This window comes from Penicillium concentricum, assembly GCF_028827145.1.
Source record: "Penicillium concentricum strain IBT 3081 chromosome Unknown utg000004l_segment0_segment0, whole genome shotgun sequence".
In the NCBI taxonomy this organism is placed as follows: domain Eukaryota; kingdom Fungi; phylum Ascomycota; class Eurotiomycetes; order Eurotiales; family Aspergillaceae; genus Penicillium; species Penicillium concentricum.
Genome location: NW_026622757.1, coordinates 1,245,146 through 1,265,938, shown reverse-complemented (window position 1 = coordinate 1,265,938; position 20,793 = coordinate 1,245,146). Strand labels below are relative to the sequence as shown.

Below are 20,793 nucleotides of genomic sequence, written 5' to 3'. Positions count from 1 at the left end.
AGATACCACGCAGCAGCGGTGAAGGTCCCGGTTGCCTCCGGCTTCCAAGGTGTTTGACTGCATGTCAAACCGCCGAGATGACAATTGAAGAGATCTGAGTCCACACACCAAGCCTTTGTGAGAATTACAATGATGTCAAACAGGCCAAGGTGTAGACAACAGTTAACATAGAACCTCACGGGTCTTATGTACTTGGGGACATGGCCGGCAGTATCACACCGCCCAGGCCGAATTCTTTGCTTTCCGTTCGATCAACTCCGAGTTGACACGCAGAGACAACCGACCCCATGTCTTTAAATCTTTCTTCCCGAGCGGCCAGGACCGCCTGCGCTGCATCCAAATTTGTTGCTCGTCCAATTGCGGGAGCCATCCCATCCCGCACCTTTGCGACCTCTACCCCGGAGGAGACCAGTCAACAAGAAAAGCCCCGATGGTCCTACACTCCCGCGGCAGCAAAGGCCCCGTTCAGTCTGCACCTTGACTCCAAGCGCCCAACCTTCCACGTCAACGCAGACCCGCAGCTGCTCGACCGATTCTACATTCGCTTGTTCGGCAATGGCGGCGACAATCTCCTCTCCGATGAGACCAAGTGGTTGGCAGTGACACATAAGAGTTTCGACCAAGGGCGCCGCGGATTCAACGATCGATTGGCCTTCTTGGGAAAACGCATTGTGCAGCTGCAAGCATCGCTGGCTTTGGCGCAGGAGGCTCCATACGCAGGTGCCGCACCGGTAGAGAAGAAGGACGAGTTTGGTCGCGTGCCTTTCACTCACCCGGCTCTGGATGGATTGAACAACCTCTCTGCTGAGACCAAGAAGATCCTCACCGAGCGGTCGAAGCTCGCTGATCTTGCAAACAAGTACGAGTTGCAGAAGGTTCTCCGATGGAGTCCCAGAATGGTATGCCTCGATCCTAGTCCTTTTGTATTATGATCACCAACTAACGAACGTCTTTATTGCAGCCCAACGATCTCCGTGCCTCCGGTATTGAGCTCGTTCTCGCGCACACCATGTACGCTATCGTCGGCGCTGTTTCGTTAGAGAAGGGAGGAGTCGTTGCCACTAAAGTGGCTCGTGAGCGGATACTTGAACCCCTGGGACTTAAGTCGGTCTCATAAGGGTCTGAGACTTGGGGTATTGGTCTCCTTTGGAGCATTTTCAGGGCGTTATTTTGTTAGATATTTCCATCTGTGGTAGGTTGATTGGGGAGTGAACTCCTCAATCAGGGAACCTCTACGATTGTACATGTACTTTTAAACAGACTTGTTTTTTTATATCAATTTATTTTTTCAGACCAAATACCACTCCAAATTCCGCCTGCGAAAGTCCTAAAGAGGTGGAGCAAATTACAACGGAATAGAAAATGCTGTTAAGTACAATTTACAAAGAAGTGATTTTATATAGAAAAATTTTCAATTTGAAGTTATAGGAATGTATGGTTCCTCTGACGCCGCCCGAGTAACAGAGAAAGTACTCGGCCAGCTCTTATGGAACCCTCGTAAGATCGTAGTCTCCGCGCCTCTGTATCGCAAGGTAGTTATCAATACACTACAGTACTCCGACAGAATGCCGGAGTATCTGTAGAAAATCACAAGGACTTTGTACTGCCTTGAACTGTCTATTGGGAGCGTTGAAGAAAGAAGAAAATAAAAGTTCGCGGCGAGCTTTTATGTGTGAATTTTATAAGCTAACCTGCTTTTAGACTAGCGTACATCTCCGGCCTTGGACATGCGGGCATCACAATCATCCGCTAATCTACTCCTTTCATTTCTCACCTCATCTGCTATTTTATTTGTTCTTACTGCTTTATTGACAATGCTGCAGTAGGCGCATAAGGTGGCTTTGTTCTTTTTTTGCTTTCGCCTCCCACTGTAAAGAGACCAGATCATCACCAACTCTCCTGTCACCTATTTACCCCCATTGACACGTCATGGCGTCGGCACTCTTCTTCCTCGACCTCAAGGGCAAGGTACGCTATTGGAAATTGTGCAAAACATGGCGATGCGACTACCTGATGGAAAAATCGCCAATGCGTCCAGGGACAACCCCCCGCTGACCATGTATAGACCCTTCTGGCCCGCAATTATCGCGGAGATATTCCCATGTCCGCAGTCGAGAAATTCCCTATCCTCCTCAGTGACGCCGAAGAAGAAAGCTCAGCAGTGCCTCCCTGCTTCTCTCACGAGGGAATCAACGTGCGTCCCACCGAGTCTAGACATTCGGCCCCGACCCCACACACTCCTGAGTGTCTCCTTTTGTGCGCTACCACCTACTGACACAGGGGTGTTTCTGTCTAGTACCTTTATATCCGCCACAGCAACCTCTATATTCTCGCATTGACCAAACGAAACACAAATGCCACCGAAATTCTACTCTTCCTCCACAAGTTGGTGGAGGTCTTCACTGAATATTTCAAGGTACTGGAGGAGGAGAGTATCCGGGATAACTTCGTTGTCATTTACGAATTGCTGGATGAGATGATGGATTTTGGATACCCGCAGACAACAGAGACCAAGATTCTACAAGAGTAAGTAGCTGGGTCTTATTGGTACTGCAAAGGTGGTGAAACAGCATAACTGACGGATATGCGCTATGACCAGATACATCACCCAAGAGTCACACAAGCTGGATGTCCAAGCACGGCCACCCATCGCTGTCACAAATGCTGTCTCCTGGCGTAGCGAGGGGATACGCTACCGCAAAAACGAAGTCTTCCTCGACGTGGTCGAGTCACTCAATCTTCTCGTCTCGGCAAATGGAAATGTCCTGCGCTCTGAGATTCTGGGCGCTGTGAAGATGAAGTGCTACCTGAGTGGTATGCCAGAGTTGCGATTGGGCTTGAACGACAAGGCCATGTTCGAGACCACGGGTCGTGCTACACGAGGCAAGTCAGTCGAGATGGAGGACGTGAAGTTCCACCAGTGTGTCCGACTCTCGCGCTTCGAGAATGACCGGACAATCAGTTTCATTCCTCCGGATGGTGAATTTGAGCTCATGAGCTACCGACTGAACACACAAGTAAAGCCGTTGATCTGGGTGGAGTGCGTGGTTGAATCGCACTCGGGATCCCGAATTGAATATATGCTCAAGGTAATATCCTACCCAATATAGCAAACATCAACCCCTAACCTCGATTTTACAACAGGCGAAAGCCCAATTCAAACGCCGCAGCACCGCCAACAACGTCGAGATTCTCGTCCCCGTTCCCGAAGACGCAGACTCCCCGCGTTTCCGCACAAATATCGGAACCGTGCACTACGCTCCCGAGAAGTCAGCCATCATATGGAAGATCAAGCAGTTCGGCGGCGGCAAGGAATTCCTCATGCGCGCAGAGCTGGGTCTACCCTCCGTCAAGGGAGACGACGAGCGCGGCGGCGGTATGACCGGTGGGTTCGGAGGCAGCATGGGCGGAGCCGGAGGTGTCGGCAAAGCGAAACGCCCCATCAACGTCAAGTTCGAGATCCCCTATTTCACGACTAGTGGTATCCAAGTGCGATATCTCAAGATCACCGAACCGAAGGTAAGACATTGCCACCAGTGGATCCCCCTCGGCCTATCTATCTCTTGAATCCATCGCTAACAATTGCCCATAGCTGCAATACCCCTCCCTCCCCTGGGTGCGATACATTACACAGTCGGGCGATATTGCCATGCGCATGCCAGAAATCCAATGAAAAATGGTCGAGCTCTGTCGATGATTGATTTTGTACAGCCCCCTCCCACATCCCCTTCTTGCTCTCGTTATTCTTTTCGCTTCACACCTTTTTCATGCCCTTCTCCGTTGAGGCCGGCCGGTCCGATAGATAATTAAATCCCTCCCATGTTCTTACTCTCTCTTCTGCCTTTGGTCGCTTTCTGCATCGGATGCGAGGAAATATAGATGGTTCGGATGGGATCTTATGTCATTACAGTATTGTATTTTGAAGTAAATGAATGCTAAGGTCTTGTTGTCGAGTCATCGTAGTAACTCAAGTCTCTATGCAGTATACTATAGGGGAATTGAGATGAAGTGAAGAAGCAAAAGTAGTGTGCGTGTGTATTCTTCTTTCTGGCAGAGCAGTTTGGTTTTTCGTCCGATTGCTTACGATGAGAAAGTGGTCTACAACGCTGAATATATATCACCAATTGGATTTTATATATTATCCCTAGGATGGAAATCGAAACTGCCATAGAACACTCAAAGAAACATTGATCTTATATAAAACTCGAGAGCTATCTAATAGCTTGCAGAATAGTCCCTAGACAGTTTTTCATATTTTTAGGGGAAAAAAAAAGTACAAGGAAATCCCACAGGGTATCTCAATTCTCAGAAAGTTGAAAAAGAAGAAAGAAAAAACAAATGAAATACATTAATATCCATAACGCCATCGTTCAGCGCCTGCTGTATTTTGTCATAAAATCCTCGGAAATCACGAGAGCAAGAAAAAACAAAGGGGGAAAAGACACCACCCCCTAGCTATACAAAGCCAGACCTAATGTCACATCAACCACCTATTTTAAGTAGGATTCCCATTCGTCGCATGATCCTCCGCTGTTTCTGGCGGAGGAAGAGGGAATCCATCACCACCACCACTGCCGGCAGCAGCTTTCGAGAATCCCTCACGGGCAAGCATGGTGTTGAGCACGGCGCAGTTGTAAGAAGCCTCGCCGGGAGGCACAACGAGGAAAATATAGGTGTTATCTGTGAATCGGCCAAGGAAGATATTGAACTGGGGAGTTTTAGTGTGCATGACGACGAAGCCCGCGGAAGCCGGTGTTGTGAGTGTGTTTCTTGCGGCGCAGTGCTTGAACGCCTTCATGATATTCGAGAGACGTTCGTGGCGGTCGTAGATTGGATTGAGCTCGCCGACTTCGGATGTCACGGAGGTGACGGTGAGGAAAGTAGAGCGCTCAAAAAGAATGACTTCCTCTGCGCTTATTTTCTTCGCGAAGGCTGTTAGGAAGCGCTCGATGACGATTAAGTTCGGGATAAGCTTGTGCACGATTCCGGCCCAGGCTTTGTACAGCGATTGGTCCCAGATACTGCTTGCGAAGGTGTCGACGCGGAAATCGCTGGATCGACTGCGGATTACGGCGGAGCGCTCGTCGTAGATGCGTTGGCGGTGCTCGGCTTGGATGAGATCCATTTTGTGCACGAGACAGAAGACGTAGGCGTTTGGGCTGAATTCGCGCAGGGCTTCGATTATTGCATGGTATGTGTCCAGGTCGCGTTCGACTTCTCGTGATTCGATGTCGAATACGTAGATGAGGACTGCGACGTCTGAAAAGATGTTGCCGCGCTGCGAGGCCAGATAGGTTTCCATGAAGGCATCTTGTCTGATACGGGGAACTTCGAGTTAGTGGAATGACCCCCCGATTGGAAGTCGAGTATGCATTACTTACCCTCCACAATCCCACAGATTCAATGTGAGATTACCCATGAACTTGACGTGGCTGTGCTCCACATCAATTGTAGCACCGAGTCGCCGGACATCCTTTGCGACGTAGTTGCTGAAAATGATTGAGCGCATGGATGACTTCCCCGATCCACTCTTGCCCATCAAAAGGACCTTTCTCTTCTTCTTCCGAGCATCCATCCTGTCAGATGTTCTTGGGGCTGCCGTTGAGCTCAATGCCCCGCTCTTGCGGGGACAACTCGGGTCGATCTGAAGGGCAACTTAGTGCCTTCACAAGGTCACTCAGATGCAGTGATATTGGTTTCCGGTTAGGAGTCCAATATTAGCATTTTTTTTGCCTTGACAATGGGATTGAGGGCGAGGGAGCATAAGATAAGAAGGAAAGGTGAATCATGAGCTCCAGCCTTCTAATGCGGAGACGGAACAATGTTATTCCTATACACGTGATTTTAAAGTTACGTTGGAGATAGGATGGATGAGATAGGCAAAGGATGAATCTAGCAATTTGCCTATAGGTATTTTGGTATTTTCTATCAAGTTATTCAGAAAAGATCTCACAATCACTTGTTGGCACACTGTGGAGTTTTTATTTGAGATAAAGGGGCCGAGGTTACGGGATGACGACATCCCATGGGTCTCCCGAAAATCATAGATCTTCCTTCTATAGTCAAATGGCTTTTATAAACAGGAAAAGCGAAACATATAGAATAGACAGAGAAAAATAGAAGAAAAAGAAAGAAAAAAGATGAAATGCAGGATCAAGTAAGCCGCCGCCCAAAACCGATGGGGAATGAAATGAATAGCCTCAAATGCAGAGGGAAAGAGAAAAAAAAAGAGAAAATGGCCCAAAATGGCAGGGAAAGAAAGAAGAAAGAAGAACAAAAAGAAAAAGCCAAACATGAGATATAGGTATGAAGGTATTCGGTCATGAAGAGTTCAGTTCATCAAAAAGCTCGTCCCAAATAGCAAAACCAGATGACGAAGGTATCCAGGTATCCAAGCATCAATTAAAATGGGAAAATAGGGTATTAGAAGACAGTGCCGTCAGATCGTATCATGATAGGGGGTTCCTTGGTGTTAGGTCTCGAAACTTCCGCAATCTCGCGACCACCCTGTAGATTCATTGTTAGATCTGACCTAGCCAGAAGAATGTTTGAGTGCTTACCTTCCAAGTGCCAGCCTCAAGCATTTGTGCTAGTGATAGTTGGTCTTCGGAGCCCTTAAGCCCCAGTTGAGAGTTGACCTCCTCTAGGAGATCATCCAGGAATCCAACAGTAACGGCTCGCCATTCGACAATTACATCGTCGTCGGCGCAGAAGAGCGGTGCCACTTCCACATTTGGCTGACCCTTAATCTGAGCATTCTCTTTATATGCATCGATTCCACGTTGCATATCGTCCGGTTTCAAACTCAAGAGTCCCAGGTCGATAAGAAGGCCTCCATTTCGATATTCAGGAAGACCTGTTAGAAGGTCGCTGCCGGCAAAGTGGATGAGCATTAATTTCGACATTGGTACCATGATCGAGTAGCATAGCCATTGTGTCAGCTTGTGGAATGGAACAATGCTCTCCCACTGCTGTCCAGGAGGAGACTGGGGAAGATTCGAACACTTCCAAGCATCTCCAATGGATACTCCATCGATCTGTGTTCGTGACGGAGGCCAGATGGGAGAGAGGCCATCCATAAGCACGGACCACAAAGTGGTAATCGGAACAATAGGTACGGAAGAAGCAAGAGTTGATGGATGACCGAGAAGATAATCTGAAAATAAAGATTAGTAGCTGTTCAAGCAAACACAGAGCCAGATTTTGCCTTACCTAGCATATTTCCCGGTCTAGCATCCACACCGAAGAAGTCTTGATTGTTAAGTGCATCAGAGAGCCGAACCAACAACCCCGTGCGGCCTTCAATACCAGCCAGTGGATTTTGTTCGGAATGTTGCATCCCCTTGGCAAGCACCTCGGCCGTCACCTTTTTCAGCCCCGCACCATCCACCTGACACGGCTCCGTAGGATCGCTACTGAAAAGGCCAGACTTGAACATCTCCAAACTCGCCACTGCCAAGCCTTCACTGCGCGAGAAGACTTTACCCGACTCCTTCGACCGGTATGACCATTTATTCCCGGCACCAGCATCGAGCAGAACGGACACAACAAACAAATCAATCAAACGGCGGGTGCGCTCCTGCGCATCAATGCGGCTCGGCCAGGACTGGAGGAGCTGGTTGATACGCGGTCTGCCGCCAACGTCGAAATGCTGCCAGCGACCATGCGGGGGAATATTCTCATAGTCTGGCGCATAATCTCGCTGTTGAGGGGGGAAACATGTTAGCGCAATTATATGATAGAAGACAATGGGGTTTTTTTATTTTACCTTAATGATGGAGACGACATAGGAGGCGGTAGCTTCGAATTTGCTCATGTCGACATCGAAATGATTGAGTTGGTTCCTTTTGGCCTTTTCCAGGACGATATTGGAGCGTTCACGCACTGCATGGATGCTTCGTAGGTATGCGGCAGGGTCCAATGCTGGGTCTGGTGGTCTAGCGATAGGGAGTTCGGGAATTGAGGCTGGTGGACCACTTCCTTTGTATCCTGGCGATCTCAGAGATGTATTTGATGTGCGAGCGCTGTTGGCTGTGAATGAATCGTTCTCATCTTTCTCGGTTTGAATTGAGTTCTTTGAATCTTTGCGCTTGAATAGACCCATTTCGGGAGTTTCACCCCAGATCCAGGGACTTTTAAGGGTTGAAAGGGGGAGGAATTGAAAGGAGGGGAGAGAAGTTCAGTTCACAAAGAGGGGGAAAGGTGACATCTGCTTCTGATGTTTTTATTTTTTTTTAACATGAAAGGCTCTAAGAGTAAAAATAGGTAAAATAGGTCAGATAATATGATATTATTTTTTATTATGGGGCTTTGACCGGAGCTCTTTAGACGGGCTAGATGTGGCATTAATAATTTTGAGTCCTAAGGGGCCTGGCAAAGTTCGACTCGATAAAGCTTGGGAGGTATCAGGTACAATCCACTACTCGTACTTTAGTATGCAGAATGAGAGTATTAGATACTAGTTCAACGTGCTCCCAAAATCTAGCTAGTGTCATATATGCACGTATGTCTCCAATTATTGTCCGTGTGCAGTGCAGAGCCTTTGTGTATGGCAATAAATTGAGACCGATTACCATAATAGGTATGGGGATGGGCCCGGAGCACTGAGCCAGTCGGAATGCAAGAGCAGGGACTATCATTCCACTTTACAAGTGAACGAATCATATCCTGAGGGAATGGATTAATAGGAATGAAAATATCAAGTAAATTTTGGTTCTGAGACGCCACCAGGTGGTACGTGTATAGATCGCTAGCTCGGATATCGATCAGCCCATGCCTTATAAGGGAATATAATAGGTCTAGGATGAAAAAAAAAGAGAGATGCCGTAAATGCACGGACTAGCGTACCGTTCCAAAAAAAAAAAAAACAAAGGCACGGCTTGCCCTGTGCGGACGAATCCACTTCGGACTTCTAAGGTTGTATGGCTGTGAATGGGCCAACTATCGCGCGTTAATTCTCGTATCTGAAGCGCATGTTAAGTTTATGATTTTTTTGTGGGTGTTCAAGGTAATATACAGTTTCAGGGGAGTAATTTTGAAGTAATTCTGAACATTTCACATGGAAAATTCCATATACGCCTTTGTATGGAAAAGTACAACACCGAAACCCGGAGAATTCACTTGGCTTGGTCAAGGTGTTTCTAGACCTATCAGCTAGAAGAGGAAGGTCTTCTCACATGTGTAATATATCCCTATGTCAAGCCTCCGTTTCACATTGTAATCGGCCCCTCATTTTGGACTTCCTAGACATGGGAGTACGGCATATGTAATCCTAGGCCTGATCTTTACTAGTATTTGTCAAATAAATACATACATGTACATATCTGCATGGTACATGTCGAAGGAGGAAACATCTATGACGTTGAAACCCTCATGTATTTAGGGGGCTCATCTCCGGACCGTTAAGCCCCCTCCCCAACCCCGGCCATTTATACCGCAATCCCAGCTAACGCGGGAAGCACGGGCCTGGCCACTCTGGGTTTCATACTTATTTTCTTTTTTTTTTTTTTTTTTTTTGAAAATGACAACTCAGAAGTCATAAGTTGTACAGAGAGACAATAATCGGTATTGTGCGAAGTGTCCCATACGGAATAGTCTGAGCCCTGATGGTCAGGGGCGATCCACTTGATTTCCATTCGCTACCGCGCGGCTCGTCTTCCCGAGGGGTTCCGTTAAAAAAAGCGGAGTTCCGACTTCCCTCTTTCCCGTCCAACTTTACACGGAGTACTTGACAATGCCATTATATCCCCAGATTCTTACCTTATTGTGGAAACTCATAGGGGAAATTGAGTATAATGATTAATGATATTTATAAACCCAATCTGAACTTCGGTCTGGATTGGATACAATGTACTTCGTACTCCGTGTTGTAGATGGAACTATAGCAAGGGTCAATTGATTGGCCTTATCATCGGCCTATCGAGCATCCTTTGTTGTATTCTAAAGGCCCCTTTTGGATGTCCATGATCCTAAACTATATTAATTTGCCTACCACGTGACTGCTATATACTTGATAATCAGTAGGTGATTGCTCCTTCTATAAAGTTGACTTATATAACATACCTGTACGTAGCTTCCTATTTTAAAATGACTACGATGTTACTCAGTTGCTAGTTTCAAGCTAGATGAATACGATCTGCTCGCCAGAATGGTAGAGACATACGATACATGGTGCCACGAATAGCTGGAGACTTCTGATTCTAACTACAAAGGCGATGCCGTTATAACTCGGGGGTGGCCACGCAATCACCATAGCCTTGCCTTGTGAAGCACGGGCTCTTCCACAACGGATACCCTGGAGATGAGACCCCGGCAGATATCTAAGACTGGTTTGATGAGAACGGCTAGCGTAGTAGGTTTCTTTTTCTTGTTTTTCTTGTCTAGGGGGCTCAGCAGCCAATCTCATCAAAAATAGGAAACCCTCAAATAATCGGGCCGCTATGTAGCCTTGCATGGCTAGCAGAACTTGACAAGCTTGTCGAAGCCATCAACGACCCTTCATATCTTATTGAGGATGACATCGAGATCGTTCCTTTTGAGACAATTCTACTGTGCCAGTAGATCGCCATATGGAAGAAGGGGGTATTCCACGGACAATTTCCGCTAAGGCCTCGGGAAACAACCCGGTCATATCATCATCCCTAGTGACAGCAGTTCCTAGTACACTAGAAGCTAAAGGGACACCCAAAACCCATAGTCCCCGGGGTCTTTACCGGATTGTCGGATGGAAGCACCACGCATAATCGAATATACGAAGGAAGAGTTCGACAAAAAATCGACTAGAAGCGAATATTAGAAAACTCGTTGGGGCCCCGCTTGAATCACAGAACCTTCGGTTTCGAGGATTAACTTTCGGCGAACTGGACTCAACTCTAGCTTTCTTTATCCTGCAAAGAACCAGCAATAATTCCCTAACGAATTTGATATCGGATTCTATACTACAGATGCCTCAAGTTACGCACTTGAATATGTTTGAAAATTGAAATGGAGGCGGAATCAAGGTCTTCAAAGACCCAGACCTAACCCGTGTTTGGGAGTCAAATTCACAAGCTCGGAGTGCTCCGGTAGCCAGGTGGAAGCACCTCCTGGAGATTGGGCAATAGCCACTTCAGTGGAGTATGAGACTGCAGACTCCATCAAGGGGGCAATCTCCGGGGAGGGAAAACATGTGCGAGGGAGCTGTGGGGTGCCTATACCTTCGACCGAAGATAATCAGCTGGTTGCTTGCAGCTACAAAGGATGTCAAGCTTTGTCAGATGCTCGGGATGATCATATTCGTTGTGCGGATCTGCCGCCTTGCCCAGTAGCTCTACGCTAAAAAGCCAAAGACTGTTTAGATTCAACGGCAATGTACTTATCTTGCACTGCACTATGATACCATTTTCACTTGCACCTTAATTAATTCAAAGAGCTATTTTTAGCCGGGGTTGTATGCATACAACTTTGTATGATTCCGTACTGCTATCTCTGATACATAGATACATCCTCTACTGAACACTCGACAGGGTTGCTAGAGATCCAAGCACGGAGACTGCCGCTATAAGTTGCCCCACTGACAGAATCATCTTCGACCTCGTATAAATGGACTTTATCGGGTAGTTTCAGCCCGTCAATTTTCATTAGCCTGGGCGCTAAGGTATAAAGCTTTTCTCAATTCGTGCCGTTTACTAAACTTTAAACGATTTAACATGAGTCTAGCGGGTGACAGAACTGTCATTCGGAGCTTTCAAAGACACTAGATGGACTAGCTTAAAAGAACATACTCCGTAGATATGGGCTGCAATTTATGGAGTACGTGGGCCTTGCATCCGTAGAGCTACCCCTTTTTGCTCCTTCCAGAAAAGACAAGATAGTTCTAGCTGTAACGAGGTATTACATTTCCGACCCATTACGTCCCTAATTGGGACATGATGTGCATTAGCCGAAAGCAGAAAGGGAAACGATCTTGCCCTGTTTACAACTAATAGTCTAGGAGATCCCCGGATACTTGTTCCCATCATGGGCGAATGGGATGTACATGTAGTTTAGCTTCGGCGGGGTTTGATGTGATGGACATGCCTAGATCCGACAGGTGAAGTCTCTGCCGCTTAGGGCCAGGAACTGATGATCTCTTTCGGCTATTGAATGGAGACTTCAAGACTTTGACTTTTGGGTTACGGAGCAGACTGTCAAGAGGTAGAAGATGGCTACTTCGTACATGAGTTTTTTTTACAGATGTACCTTTACCGGCAGAGACACATCCCCACGCTTGCCGATGAAACTGACATTTAGGGCTCTGCTGGGTAAACTTCGGGCTTCACCAGGGCTTTATTAGGGACCGTACAATGGCTCACACAAGTCCATCACTAGGAGGATTGAGGAGTAGTATCTGAAAGGTGTTTCTTTTCCATTGGACCTTATAACCACCGGATTTGCCGAGTTTGTGGGGTCACTTAGCTGAAGCAACTACGGCGATATCTGTGAATAGTTCTTAGAGTTTCCGGGGGCTGCAAGATATTTGAGTGATTATTGAAAAATTGGGAATCATGATTAATGAGAAATCAAAATATAGTATAGACTAGTTGAAAGTCTCCGGACTGTGATTTTTCTCACATCAACGTCATTGCATACACTTCGGACTTAGCTTAGTCCATGTTAAAAGCACTTACTTTTGAGAAAAATTCTAACCCAAATCTCAATAAATTGAATAGTCGGCTTAATGAACTGATATTTCCTCATAATAGCCAAGGAAATGAAGCTATTCCAGAATGCGACACATGAAACCGTAGCATCACGTGCTAGCCTCAGTGCGGTCTGGATCCCCCACATGTAGGGGGCAAGTGTTCTACATCTGCTTGATAGCATAGCAAACGATTGAAATAACTTCAGGCTTTTATTTATATTGTGAGCTGGTGAGATCATGGAAAACCTTCATCCCTCTCCTGGGACCTAATCCTCATTCGAACCCACCAGACGTCATCCTTTGCGACACGCTCACTCACCATGGAGGATCTAAACGGCTTGAGTTGGTCCTCCGACTCCAAAAACCCAAGCAAACCACCGCCGATGAGCTCTGGGTATCTGTACCCAAGTATACCATCAAATGGCGGCTCCGGCAGGTCTACCCCGTTATCTGCGACCTCGAACCGCTCAAGCTCGCCATCAAAGCCCGCCACTTCTACTGGAGATAGCTTTGCGAACCTGGTCTCATTCAATTCTTCTGCCGGAAACAAGAACCTTTCTCTCATGGAACAGCAAAAGCGGTTGCAGGAGGAGAAGGCCAAGAAGGAAGCTGATAATCGCAATCGATTCGAATCGCAATACGGAGGTCAGAACAACCAATTCTGGGACAACTTTGAAGGACGTACGCGGAGCCCCGCATCTGTACCTGCGTCTCGATCTGTACCCCCGCCCGCGGACGATGAGGATATTCTGGCCGCCTTCGATGCTGCCGCGCCGGTGGACGCGTCGACCCATTTCCCAGTCCCTGACTCCTCGAGATCATCGCCTCGAATCGATATGAACCGTCGCCCAGAACCTTCCAATGGGGGAATTTCCATGCAGGACAACACGGGGGGTATGGGCGCCTTTGATGACGATGACCCATTCGGCCTCAACCAATTGAAGCCGAAATCCGCTCCCGCTCCTCAGCCTCAACAGGGCGACGATGATGATTTCCTTGGTTTGCTCGGGAAGCCGGTATCAGATATCCCACACCGTGAACCGACTCCCACATCCTCCACACCTTCAGACCGGGGACGAGACCAAGATACATCTCCTATGCCTTCTAACGAGGTCGATCGGGCTATTGCGGAGCTGGTGGACATGGGATTCCCCGCGGAGAAATCTCGCCGGGCTTTGAATACCACAGAGTCCGGAACCGACGTACAGGCTGCTGTTGGTTGGCTACTTACCCAGGCCCATGCCGAATCTCGACAGAAGACCGAAGGACACCCCAGTGCGACTCGTTCGGCTGATCGCGCTGAAAGGAGCGATAGTCGCAACCGTGACAGACCTTCGTGGATGAGAGAAGAAATGCCAGAATCTCGGTCACGTCAGGACAGAGGCAGTCCAGCATCAGCAGACAAAGACCCTGCGCAGGTGGCCTCTCAATTTGGTAATAATCTGCTGAAATCAGCCGGTTCGCTTTGGAAGACTGGCAGCAAGAAATTCCAACAAGCTGTGAATGAATTCAACACCGAGCATGACCCCAGCCAGCCACGTTGGATGAAAGATGCATCCTCTCCACAAGATGAGCCTCCTTTGCAGCCGCAGCGTCCAGGTCGTCGTGATCAGCCGGCCCAATCCCAAAGAGAGCAGCAAGACTTCACTAATGAAGCGCTCCTTCTTGAGTCTGGAGATGGTCGGCCTCAGAAACCTTCTCGTCCTCGCGAAAGCCACCACCCCGACGCGAGAAGCCAGCCCCGTAACCAACAGCCCCCTGGTGCTGTGCAGCCAAGGCAGCAGCCCAATTTCCTCCAGCGTCCATCCCGACCCAGCTCCCAAGATCCTAAATCTCGCCTTGCACGGTTTGCCGCCGAGGAGCAGTCGGCGCAGGCATATGTTAGTCCCGCGAGACGTAAGCGACCTCAGGCCACACCGCCGCCTTCTGAGCCTACCGTCGATCTCTTTGATTCTCCCGCTCCTTCAGCTAGTCGTTCAAAACCTCCTACCCCAGCCCAGACTGTCACGCCTCCTGCACGCTCAGCTCCTATCCCCGTACGCCCCAAAGCCCCAACACGGTCTATTCCACCTGTTTCTCCGGAGGCGCTTCAATCGACACACCGCCACCGCGGAAAGGCCGCGGAGTCATACAAAAGAGGCGACTACGCAGCAGCCCATCAGAGCTTTTCTACGGCTCTTGGTATGCTCCCTGACAAGCATCCTATCACTATTATCATCCGCAGCAATCGTGCTATGACAGCCCTGAAGATCGGCGAACCTAAGTCCGCCATTGATGATGCCGACATCATCCTAACATTCATTGGTCCATCTAAGGGCGAATCGGAGGTAATCGATCTCTGCACCGGGGAACCGCCAAAGCCAATGAAAGACTTCTTTGGCAAGGCTTTAATGCGCAAGGCTGAGGCCCTAGAGCAACTCGAGCGCTGGAATGAAGCCGCCCAGGCGTGGAAGCTGGCTGTAGAGTCTGGTCACGGTGGCAGCACAAGTATCCAAGGTCGGAATCGTTGCGAGAAAGCGGCTGGTATCAACAAGCCTCAATCTAAGCCCGCAGCTCCTGCTAGGAAAAGGCCTTCACCCCCGCCTAAGAAGACATCGGCTATGTCCGGTCTCACGGCCACGTCGGCATCTGGTACAGACTTTGAAGCAGTCAGCCGTCTGCGGCAAGCCAACGAGGCGGCCGAGCGCGCCGACGAAGAGAAGTTTGCCCTTTCCGAGAGCGTCGACGCGAGAATTGCCACCTGGAGGAATGGCAAGCAAGACAATTTGCGGGCCTTGCTGGGTAGCCTGGATTCTGTGCTATGGCCCGAGGCTGGGTGGAAGAAGATTGGCTTGTCGGAGCTGATTTTGCCGAATAAGGTTAAGATTCAGTACATGAAGGGGATTTCCAAGGTGCATCCTGATAAGGTATGTTTACTCCCTTCTTGGGTGGCATTGTCTGCATTTCATCTGATTGTCAACTAAAATTCCCTATTAGATCTCTATAACTGCTACTACTGAGCAGCGTATGATTGCTGGATCTGTGTTCGGAACCCTGAATGAAGCGTGGGATAAGTTCAGAGCTGAAAATAACCTCTGAGAATTCCTATTTCCCTGTTGATACCATCTACCCCATCGTCATTACTTGCATCTCATGATTTTATTAGAAGGCGGCCTTGATAGCATCTTTGTCCTGTACATAGAGAATTCCCATATGAGCGGTTGCCTTCTTTATCGTTCTGATCTCCTGTAGTACTCATTCATCGCCGTTGGTATGATCTCGGAGGAGTTGACGACCACCAGCTTGCCTCCGGGGTTGCGTATAATGCAAATAATTAAAAAGCCTTTGAGAAAATGATATGGGTGGTGTAGGCTGTCTTCAAAGACAACAGTGCCTCAATCTAGCTTTGGAAAATTTATGCTAACGGCTAACGAAACAAATCACTGGTATCTATTCATCCTCATGCCTCGGTGCTCTTTTCTTCGGCCTTCCCTTCTTCGACCTTTTCTTCCTCAGCCTTATCTCCTGATTCTGGCTGTGTCTTTTTTCCAATTCCTTCTGTTCATCGCGAAGCCTGGCTCGTTCCAATGCAGCCTCTCTCTTCATTTGCTTCTTGCTTGTCTTCGGCTCATCGGGCCTAGCGACCTTGGCGGATGGCCATTGATCCCGGCACTTTTGCTCTTGTTCTTCGGACCAAGCCCGAGGTAGGATCGCAAAGACCAGGTATGATGTGTGAGTTCGGAGGTCCGGCTCTGACCGATGTGTCAAACGACCCTGAGCATATAAGGGGACATCAGTCTTCTCTTTATAGAACGGTGTCTCCTTCACAATTGGCTGGTAATCTGGATCGTCTTTGCTCGCTCGGTTTTCACGGATGAGCTTCGCACGTTGTTCATCACTGCGAAGCTTTGCGACTGCCTCCTCAACGGTCTTCGGATACAATGTAGCTCCACGCACCCCCTCGGTATCTAGCCCGATACGATCCCGCTTGACATCAAGTCGACGTTGAGCAACTTCCACCATTGAAATATTGAGCCATGACAGCTTGCGCATAGTGCGGATTGTACGCTCAGCCTGCTCGAGACAGGGCGAGAATGTGCACAGATAAGCGGGCGACTCAGGGTCGAGAGCTGATTCTTGTCCAGGGGGCGGATTGCGCACGAGATGTTTCAATGCGAGCCAGGGAGCAGGCAGATCCAGGAAGATGGCGTTGGCCTTGGGCGATTTGCCGGTTTTGGGATCGCCTAACAAAAATCCGTCCTCGTAGACGTCGCGATGCGTAGCCTCCACTATCCCGTCCAGACCGTGGTCTCTAAGTTCCTGCTGCACTTTGGCTGCGCGCTGTTCGTGGAATTCGAAACTGCATACCTTTCCCAGTCGTTGCCGTTTGTTCGCTCCGTCGGTCCCGGGATACCCGTTGAAAACGGCGCGAGCAGAAGCGTGCGTGAATGAGCCGCTACCGGCTCCGGCTTCGATGACTGTGCAGCCTGGCCGTGCGCGGAGTCGGTGGAGAATATAGCTGTAGTCTGGGGTGTAGACGACCTGCGTGCGGTGGGGAAGAGATATGGTCCACGCTTCGGGGGTCGGGGCGAGGATATGCAGGAAGCCACTTTCCGCTGAGACGGGGGCTCTTAGTGATGGCTTCTTCTCCTCTTCTGCGCCAGTTGTTGTGTCGGCATCGAGCTCTTCGGCCTTGCGCTTGGCGGATTGATTGCGACCGCGCGAGCCGGTGTCGACTTTTGAAGCGACAACCTGGGAGCCCCAGGTTTGCCCGATCAGAGTGCTGTGTGGGAACGAGCCAAAGCGGGTGTTGGTAACCTTGCCTTCCCAATAGCCTTGGTTCTCATCGTCATGGTCGCGGAGGATTGTCGGAATGATCTGGTCGCGTCGGAGTTGCAAGAGGGCGAGGCTATCTGCGTCGGCTTGGGCGCTCCGGGTGAAGAATGGGGACGGCATGGCGAGTGATATCAATTATGGAGATTGATATGGACATTTCCTAACTTGAGGCTGGAACTTGCCTCTCCGCAAAGAAAAAAGGTTGTCATGCTCATTACCTGATTGGGCCATGAATTAGGGCTCAGGGCTCGGTCCTCCCATCCCCAGTTGCCGCCAATCACAGCGAGTCCGCAGTTGATGGATGAGTCGATCTGGTCCTGACAAGAGCCCCTCCCCCTCCATTTGCCTTTGTTTTCTTTATGCTCTCCCCCCGATCCTCCCTTCTTTCCTTTCCCTTCTTTTCACCGTCCAAACACCGGTTTTTATTGTCTGTTACTTCATTCAGGTCTATGTCTTCTCGCCAGCAGCCGCCATGGCGGCAACCGGCCTCTAGCCCGGACGCGCAACTGCCTCCATTGAAGGTGTGGAACTCGTTGACCAAGTCCAAGACCCCCTTCGTCCCAATCGATCCTGCGGGCAAGAAAGTTGTGTGGTACGCGTGCGGACCGACTGTTTACGACGACGCCCATCTTGGACATGCCCGAAACTATGTTAGCACCGATATTATTCGGCGTATCATGCGCGACTACTTCAAGTTTGATGTCAACTTCGTTATGAACATTACAGACGTGGACGATAAGGTATTACTCGGCGCTGTGTATATGGATAGAGTCTCAAGCGCGGTGACTCACCAATCCTATAGATCATCCTCCGCGCCAGACAACAACACCTGTTTAACGAATTCGTCGCTGTCAACCCTACGATTACCCCGGAGGTCCTAGATACTGTCAAATGCGCCTTCGTCGCCTACTTAAAGAAGAACCTCCCCTTGCTCGAATCCGAACTGCCTCCGTCGCAGTACCAGAAGGAGGTTGAAAAAACCTACGCAACTATCTTGAACGGCGGAGCTTTGCCAGGAAACGAGAAGGCGGGCGATGATGAGGCCAAGGTTAAGATGCACATCAAGACGGCTGCGTCGGCCGCGAAAGTCATCGCGCAGGCGGAAACCCGTGATGACTCGGGTGCCGACCCTGCTCTCTTCGCTGAGTCGTTCTATTCGAACGCGCAGGATCTCATTTTGCCTTACCTCGATGCCTTGAAGGGTGCATTGGTTGATGCGAACGATCACAGCATCTTCACCAAATTGACTAAGAGATATGAGGACCGCTTCACTAGGGATATGCGGGACCTGAACGTTCTTGACCCCACCGAGTTGACTCGCGTGACGGAATATGGCGATGAGATTGCGGCTTTCGTGGATCGCATTGTCAAGAATAACTTCGGGTATGCTACAAAGGACGGGTCGGTGTACTTTGATATCAATGCTTTCGAGGCTGCGGGCCACCCGTACGCTCGCCTTGAGCCATGGAGTCGGTCAGACAACAAATTGGCCGCAGAGGGCGAAGGCTCTTTGGCCAGCAAAACGACAGAGAAGCGCGGTCCTTCCGATTTCGCTCTCTGGAAGTCGTCCAAGCCAGGCGAGCCGAGCTGGTCCAGTACCTGGGGCAAGGGCCGCCCTGGTTGGCACATCGAGTGCTCAGCCATGGCATCAGCCCGGCTGGGCAACCAGATGGATATCCACTCTGGTGGTATTGATCTTGCCTTCCCGCACCACGACAATGAGCTTGCCCAGAGTGAGGCTTACTGGCACGGTGATCACAAGCATGAGCAATGGGTTAACTACTTCCTGCACATGGGCCATCTGTCCATCCAAGGATCCAAGATGTCCAAGTCGTTGAAGAACTTCACTACCATCCGAGAAGCTCTTGATCGCAAAGACTGGTCGCCGAGAAGTTTGCGCATTGTTTTCCTCCTGGGTGGGTGGAAGGACGGCGTTGAGATCACAGATGATCTGGTAAACACTGGCAGTTCGTGGGAGGAGAAAGTGAACAACTTTTTCCTCAAGGTGAAGGATCCTGCGGCTCTACAGTCGTCAGGCACCGATACCACCTTTGCTGCTGATCTGGAAGCGGCCAAGAAGGCAGTCCACGACCAGCTTTGTGATTCTTTCAACACCCCCGCCGTCATGGCCTCGATCTCGGAACTTATCTCCAAGTTCAACATTGTCGACAAGGCCACCGTGCCCTCTGAGGATGTTCAGGCTGCAGCCCAATGGGTTACCTCCATGGTGAACATTTTCGGTCTTAACGGCACCGTCTCGGCTGACAGCACTGAAATCGGCTGGTCTGGTATTGATATTCCCGAGGAGGCCAAGGCCTACCTGTACCCTCTGTCGGCTATGCGTGACACTCTCCGTGACGCCGCGCGGTCCAAGGCTGGAATCTCTGCCAAGGATCTCGAGGCGGCAGTTGCCAAAGCATCAGCACCCCAAGAGGCCTCCGAAGCTGCCAAGCCATACGCTGAGCTTTTCTCCAACTTCCGTGCCAAGGTGGTGTCTTTGGAGTCATCTGATTCCATTGGCAAGGATATTCTTTCCCTGTGCGACCGGGTGCGAGACATCGACCTCTTCGATGTTGGTATCGCCCTCGAAGATCGGGAGAACCAGCCTGCCCTGGTCCGGCCAGTGACCCAAGAGATGCTCAAGGCGCGGGAAGAGAAGGAAACCCGGGCTCTCCAAAAGCAGGCCGAGAAGCTGAAGAAGGAGCAAGAAGCTCTCAAGAAGGCAGAGAAGGGCAAGCTGAGCCACCTGGAGATGTTCCGCACCAATGAGTACAGCGCCTGGGATGAGGATGGCATGCCTACCCGCGACACTGCCGGCGAGGAGATCACCAAGAGCCGGGCGAAGAAGCTCCGCAAAGATTGGGAACGTCAGAAGAAGGCACATGAGGCGTGGTTGGCTACCCAGGCCAAATAGAAGCCAAAAACAAAAGAGAGCATTTGATTTTTATATCTAGTTTGATAGGTATCGGTATCTTGGGGGTGGGTTTCCACTTTGCATCGCGTGGCGTTTCTCTCGGCATATATCCTTCTTATCCTACACAATGCGAATATTGCCTGATTGGGATACATCTGCTCCTCTCGATTGAATATATGTAGTTCTACTAATTGTTATGACATGCTGTAAGCTTCCGAGGTTGCCCCGAACCCGTTGATGCATTTGACCCAGCTCCAGGGCTCTCATACATATTTCCGTCATACTTTCTAGAGCATTATCCCGTGTTCCACCACAATAACACGCAATACTAGATACAGTGCTAGGTACAGAGTGCATATGATTCGGAAATATGTACGATGGCCCACTATCAAATTACCCGGGC

At 49.5% G+C, this 20,793-nt stretch overlaps 9 protein-coding genes across 9 annotated transcripts; 6 read left to right on the top strand and 3 right to left on the bottom strand.

Moving 5' to 3' along the window:
• Positions 1–287: 287 nt before the first annotated feature.
• Positions 288–1,117, top strand: N7517_009431 (mitochondrial 54S ribosomal protein mL57; the record flags this gene model as incomplete). Its single annotated transcript, XM_056727154.1, has 2 exons — positions 288–899; positions 962–1,117. The coding sequence occupies 2 exons, from the start codon at positions 288–290 to the stop codon at positions 1,115–1,117; spliced, it is 768 nt and encodes a 255-aa protein (XP_056575726.1).
• An 812-nt stretch (positions 1,118–1,929) lies between these two features.
• N7517_009430 (AP-1 complex subunit mu) lies at positions 1,930–3,673 on the top strand (the record flags this gene model as incomplete). Its single annotated transcript, XM_056727153.1, has 6 exons — positions 1,930–1,968; positions 2,066–2,194; positions 2,297–2,526; positions 2,600–3,089; positions 3,145–3,519; positions 3,593–3,673. 6 exons carry the CDS (start codon positions 1,930–1,932, stop codon positions 3,671–3,673), a joined length of 1,344 nt encoding a protein of 447 aa, XP_056575725.1.
• Positions 3,674–4,495: 822 nt separating this feature from the next.
• On the bottom strand, positions 4,496–5,575 carry N7517_009429 (Rag GTPase GTR1; the record flags this gene model as incomplete). Its single annotated transcript, XM_056727152.1, has 2 exons — positions 4,496–5,315; positions 5,382–5,575. 2 exons carry the CDS (start codon positions 5,573–5,575, stop codon positions 4,496–4,498), a joined length of 1,014 nt encoding a protein of 337 aa, XP_056575724.1.
• An 848-nt stretch (positions 5,576–6,423) lies between these two features.
• On the bottom strand, positions 6,424–8,104 carry N7517_009428 (URC4/urg3 family protein; the record flags this gene model as incomplete). Its single annotated transcript, XM_056727151.1, has 4 exons — positions 6,424–6,507; positions 6,561–7,156; positions 7,213–7,702; positions 7,769–8,104. The coding sequence occupies 4 exons, from the start codon at positions 8,102–8,104 to the stop codon at positions 6,424–6,426; spliced, it is 1,506 nt and encodes a 501-aa protein (XP_056575723.1).
• Positions 8,105–10,300: 2,196 nt separating this feature from the next.
• N7517_009427 (uncharacterized protein) lies at positions 10,301–10,560 on the top strand (the record flags this gene model as incomplete). The annotated part of the gene is made up of 2 exons (XM_056727150.1): positions 10,301–10,351; positions 10,384–10,560. The coding sequence occupies 2 exons, from the start codon at positions 10,301–10,303 to the stop codon at positions 10,558–10,560; spliced, it is 228 nt and encodes a 75-aa protein (XP_056575722.1).
• An 8-nt stretch (positions 10,561–10,568) lies between these two features.
• Positions 10,569–10,982, top strand: N7517_009426 (uncharacterized protein; the record flags this gene model as incomplete). Its single annotated transcript, XM_056727149.1, has 2 exons — positions 10,569–10,718; positions 10,761–10,982. The coding sequence occupies 2 exons, from the start codon at positions 10,569–10,571 to the stop codon at positions 10,980–10,982; spliced, it is 372 nt and encodes a 123-aa protein (XP_056575721.1).
• A 1,999-nt stretch (positions 10,983–12,981) lies between these two features.
• On the top strand, positions 12,982–15,739 carry N7517_009425 (UBA/TS-N domain protein; the record flags this gene model as incomplete). The annotated part of the gene is made up of 2 exons (XM_056727148.1): positions 12,982–15,567; positions 15,638–15,739. The coding sequence occupies 2 exons, from the start codon at positions 12,982–12,984 to the stop codon at positions 15,737–15,739; spliced, it is 2,688 nt and encodes an 895-aa protein (XP_056575720.1).
• Positions 15,740–16,090: 351 nt separating this feature from the next.
• On the bottom strand, positions 16,091–17,596 carry trm61 (tRNA 1-methyladenosine methyltransferase subunit GCD14; the record flags this gene model as incomplete). The annotated part of the gene is made up of 1 exon (XM_056727147.1): positions 16,091–17,596. One exon carries the CDS (start codon positions 17,594–17,596, stop codon positions 16,091–16,093), a length of 1,506 nt encoding a protein of 501 aa, XP_056575719.1.
• A 239-nt stretch (positions 17,597–17,835) lies between these two features.
• Positions 17,836–20,390, top strand: N7517_009423 (cysteine--tRNA ligase; the record flags this gene model as incomplete). Its single annotated transcript, XM_056727146.1, has 2 exons — positions 17,836–18,216; positions 18,279–20,390. 2 exons carry the CDS (start codon positions 17,836–17,838, stop codon positions 20,388–20,390), a joined length of 2,493 nt encoding a protein of 830 aa, XP_056575718.1.
• Between the last annotated feature and the right edge of the window lie 403 nt (positions 20,391–20,793).